Source organism: Belonocnema kinseyi, chromosome 7 (assembly GCF_010883055.1).
Source record: "Belonocnema kinseyi isolate 2016_QV_RU_SX_M_011 chromosome 7, B_treatae_v1, whole genome shotgun sequence".
Classification (NCBI taxonomy): domain Eukaryota; kingdom Metazoa; phylum Arthropoda; class Insecta; order Hymenoptera; family Cynipidae; genus Belonocnema; species Belonocnema kinseyi.
Genome location: NC_046663.1, coordinates 99,155,022 through 99,158,381, shown reverse-complemented (window position 1 = coordinate 99,158,381; position 3,360 = coordinate 99,155,022). Strand labels below are relative to the sequence as shown.

At 31.8% G+C, this 3,360-nt stretch overlaps 1 protein-coding gene across 2 annotated transcripts in view; it reads left to right on the top strand.

Annotated features, from left to right (window-relative positions):
• The window catches only part of LOC117177260, a 78,576-nt gene that overhangs the window by 52,395 nt on the left and 22,821 nt on the right, over positions 1 to 3,360 (top strand). For both annotated transcript variants that reach the window (XM_033367843.1, XM_033367842.1), the window contains one exon: positions 2,034 to 2,231. In XM_033367843.1, the coding sequence (XP_033223734.1) occupies positions 2,193 to 2,231 (39 nt within the window). In that variant the 5' untranslated portion in view covers positions 2,034 to 2,192. The remainder of the gene's footprint in view (positions 1 to 2,033; positions 2,232 to 3,360) is intronic.

Sequence of the window (3,360 nt, the reverse complement as noted above, 5' to 3'; positions counted from 1 at the left end):
AATGCGGAAAACTATCTTAGTATTGACATAACAACAGTAATTTATATGATATATTCGTTTGTGAAAACTTATTTAATATTGAGATAACAACAGTAATTTATAAGATATATTCGTTCGCGTTTCCGAGTCGCGCATCAATTACCCAATTGAAGATCCTTGCATGACCTACAATAACCTTTTAATATCGTTTTTAAACGTTGAAACAAAGTCATTTACCTTATTTATAAGAGCATTTTTTTTATTATTGCGAAAATAGCTCTATCGTGAAGTATTATAACATATTGATGTAATTGTTCCGGTTTCTGAGACGCGTGGATTAACCTATTTATAAACTTGCGATGACCATCTTTGATCAATAAACAGCCACTTGAAAATAAAAAAAGATTACATTGGCTATATAAAGAAAACAGTTTTTTTTTAAATTTGTAAGTTAAGAGACTGAGTCTAGTCGTCATCAAAAATTTGTATATTTATTTTATAAGTAAATAAGTTTTAATATTACAGATTTTACTGACCAAACATTTACTTAATTTTAAGTGAAGTTCCATATTTTAAAGGTTATTTATTTCTTTTAAATCTTTTAAACAATGTAAATGACAGTGAGTTTGGGTGATACATTATCTTAAAAAAATGTCTCTAATCAATTTTACTGTTTAAGCATAACTTTTTTATATAACAACAATCTTTCATTATTTAATTTCAATAGCTTTGGCTTTGAAACATTCAATTTATTTGTTAATTTCCAATTTTTATCGCTTCGAATTGAAAATGATTCAAGTTTGATTGTTTTTAATTTGAATTTTTAACACTTTTATTTAGAAATAATACAGTTTTATTTACTTTGAATTTTGAATGATCAAATTTTCTAAACTCTTATCTAAAAATATTTGAGTTTTAAAGTTTTGAAATATTTATTTTTTCGACATTCTGACCTAAAATCATTTAAATTCGAGATTCCTAAATTCGAAATATAATGGTTTGACTTTAAACGCTTCAAATAAAAAATAATTCTGTTGCAACTCCTTTTTAATGCATTTTGCTAATTTCAAACACCTTCGAGTATATTCCAGTCAGAAACTTTTAAAAGTTTAATTTTTTGAAGAAGAAGCTATAAACTATTTTTAAATTCCAACCTTTCGAAATTGCAATCACGAATACTGAAATAATCTGTTTAAAAAATCCACAGTGTTCCAAATGTTTCCTTATTTTTTCCGCTACGTGGAGGTCAGCATATCCGTGAAATTGGCGCACCATTTACACGAGCAAATGCAAGTGTTTTCAAGAAACAGGTAAACCTGAAACTCTAATAAGTAAAATGTTTTAAAAGCGCCACACGCTCCACTGGTTCTTCATCGCGAGATGTGCGATTTTTCTTATTCTACTTTCCATTTCTCTGTGATTTCTCTCTTTAATTGCATTTATATATATCTGACTACCTCCAGTTTAATAACATCATGAAATAATTCAGATTCTATGTCGGAATCACACCACGCGCATAATAAATTTCATCAAAGGCGTTTTATTTTATCTGTATCTTGATTCATAAGTATAGTTCCATTTTCTGGTCTTCAAACCAACATCGCACCGGAAGATTCTTCAGACTTTTATAATTCTGTTAGAGAGTAAAAAGATCTGATATTAAACATAAATTTCAGTTTTATAAATAACCGTATACGTTGTGTTACTCTTTTCAATTCAAGGCAATTAGTGTTACTTATACTCTTTCACAAAAACATTAATAATCGTCATATCTCTAACAGCGTTTGATGGTAACGCTATATTTAAGTAACTTGTCCGGAACGTTATTACATTTCCTCAGTAACAGTAATGGCAATGCCTTACTTATTTGTAAAGTAACGGAAAAGTTAACGCGTTCCTATTTTCAGGCAACTACAGTGTAACGTAACGTATATTGGTGAACGCCATTTTACGAAATGTGTTAATGGTTTTTACATTGTTTATACCAAATTATATGGTAAGGTAACACATAGAAGACATATTCAAATTATAGTGCACCAAACTCTCACTTTCAGATCCCCCGTTTCCGGACTTCCTAGAACTGTCGGCCCCAGCAAGGGCACTTCTCCAGGACACTCCTTGATTGCTCTCATTTGCATCGCAGCGTTATTGTATGAGGTTTCCACTGCGTGGTGCTAGAATCCAGAACGCTTATTAACTGATACTAAAAGAAGATGTACTTGAAGCCGCCTTTGGCCAATGTAAATGAGCAGGTATTTTATTTTTTTAAGTTTTTAACGCTGCAAGAAAAAGTATTGCGATTACTCCGTGAGTTTCTTATGCAAATTTGAACGTGAAATCCGAATTTTAGCAATTTAAAAGTTGATCTTGCTGCTTTTTTAAGCCAGGGAATTATAGGTTGAAACTCCCGATTCCTGAAGCCGATATAACTTCTCTTTCTACCATCTGTGAGAAAGACAGAGAAGTTCCGATTTTGTTTCAATGATAGGTCTCACTTTTCATTTCGAGAGGATCATACTTTCTCTCTCTCTCTCTCTCTCTCTATATATATATATATATATATATATATATATATCCAATACTTCTTCTATTTTTTGTTTTTCTTTGTCAAATTCTAGAGCATATTATGTAGCTGCGAGAGTGCCACCGATTCAGAAGCCATTTAAATGTCAAATAAATTTTAAAAAGAAATCTTATAGTAAATAATTTACTTTGAACCGTACTATAACATTTTAGATTAGAATTAATTGATATTTACTGCTCTTTTTCATTAACATTGCTCCAATAACTTCGAGATATTACTTCGCGGTACATAATTGCGTATCGAATGGCGCTGTTGTCAATGTAAAAGAAAGGCTCATTCGATCGCACGATATAATCCGATCAGTCCAACACGGTTTCAAAAGCCATCGGAGTCCCATTGCATTATTGCCGGTTGACGCGAGCTCGCCATCGTGGTTATTCGCTATCTGAGTACTACCCACTTCGAATAAACCAGCCCCATGCATCGTCCCCACTTTTCTGTTTTCTTACGATCCGGAGGGGAATTGTCGGTTAAACTAATCCAACAGATGGTGCCACAAAAAGTAGGTCTGTCTTTTCCATTGAATTGCATTAAGAAAAAGCAAAAATAATTAAAAAATTGATGCTGTTTGCAAATAAACCAAAAAAATAGATGCAAAAATAAGTCTATTACTACTAGGCAGTCTGATAAGTACCTGAAAATTCTAAGAGATGTTATTAGTATTCACTAGTGTGAACCATTTTCATCGAGCTTCCTCCTTCAAATGACACCTGTCAAAACTTCAGCCATTTATGTTTACGCATTTACAAGTTACAGCACTGAGAAGCGACTAACCTCCGAGTTTTTTTTAATATGGA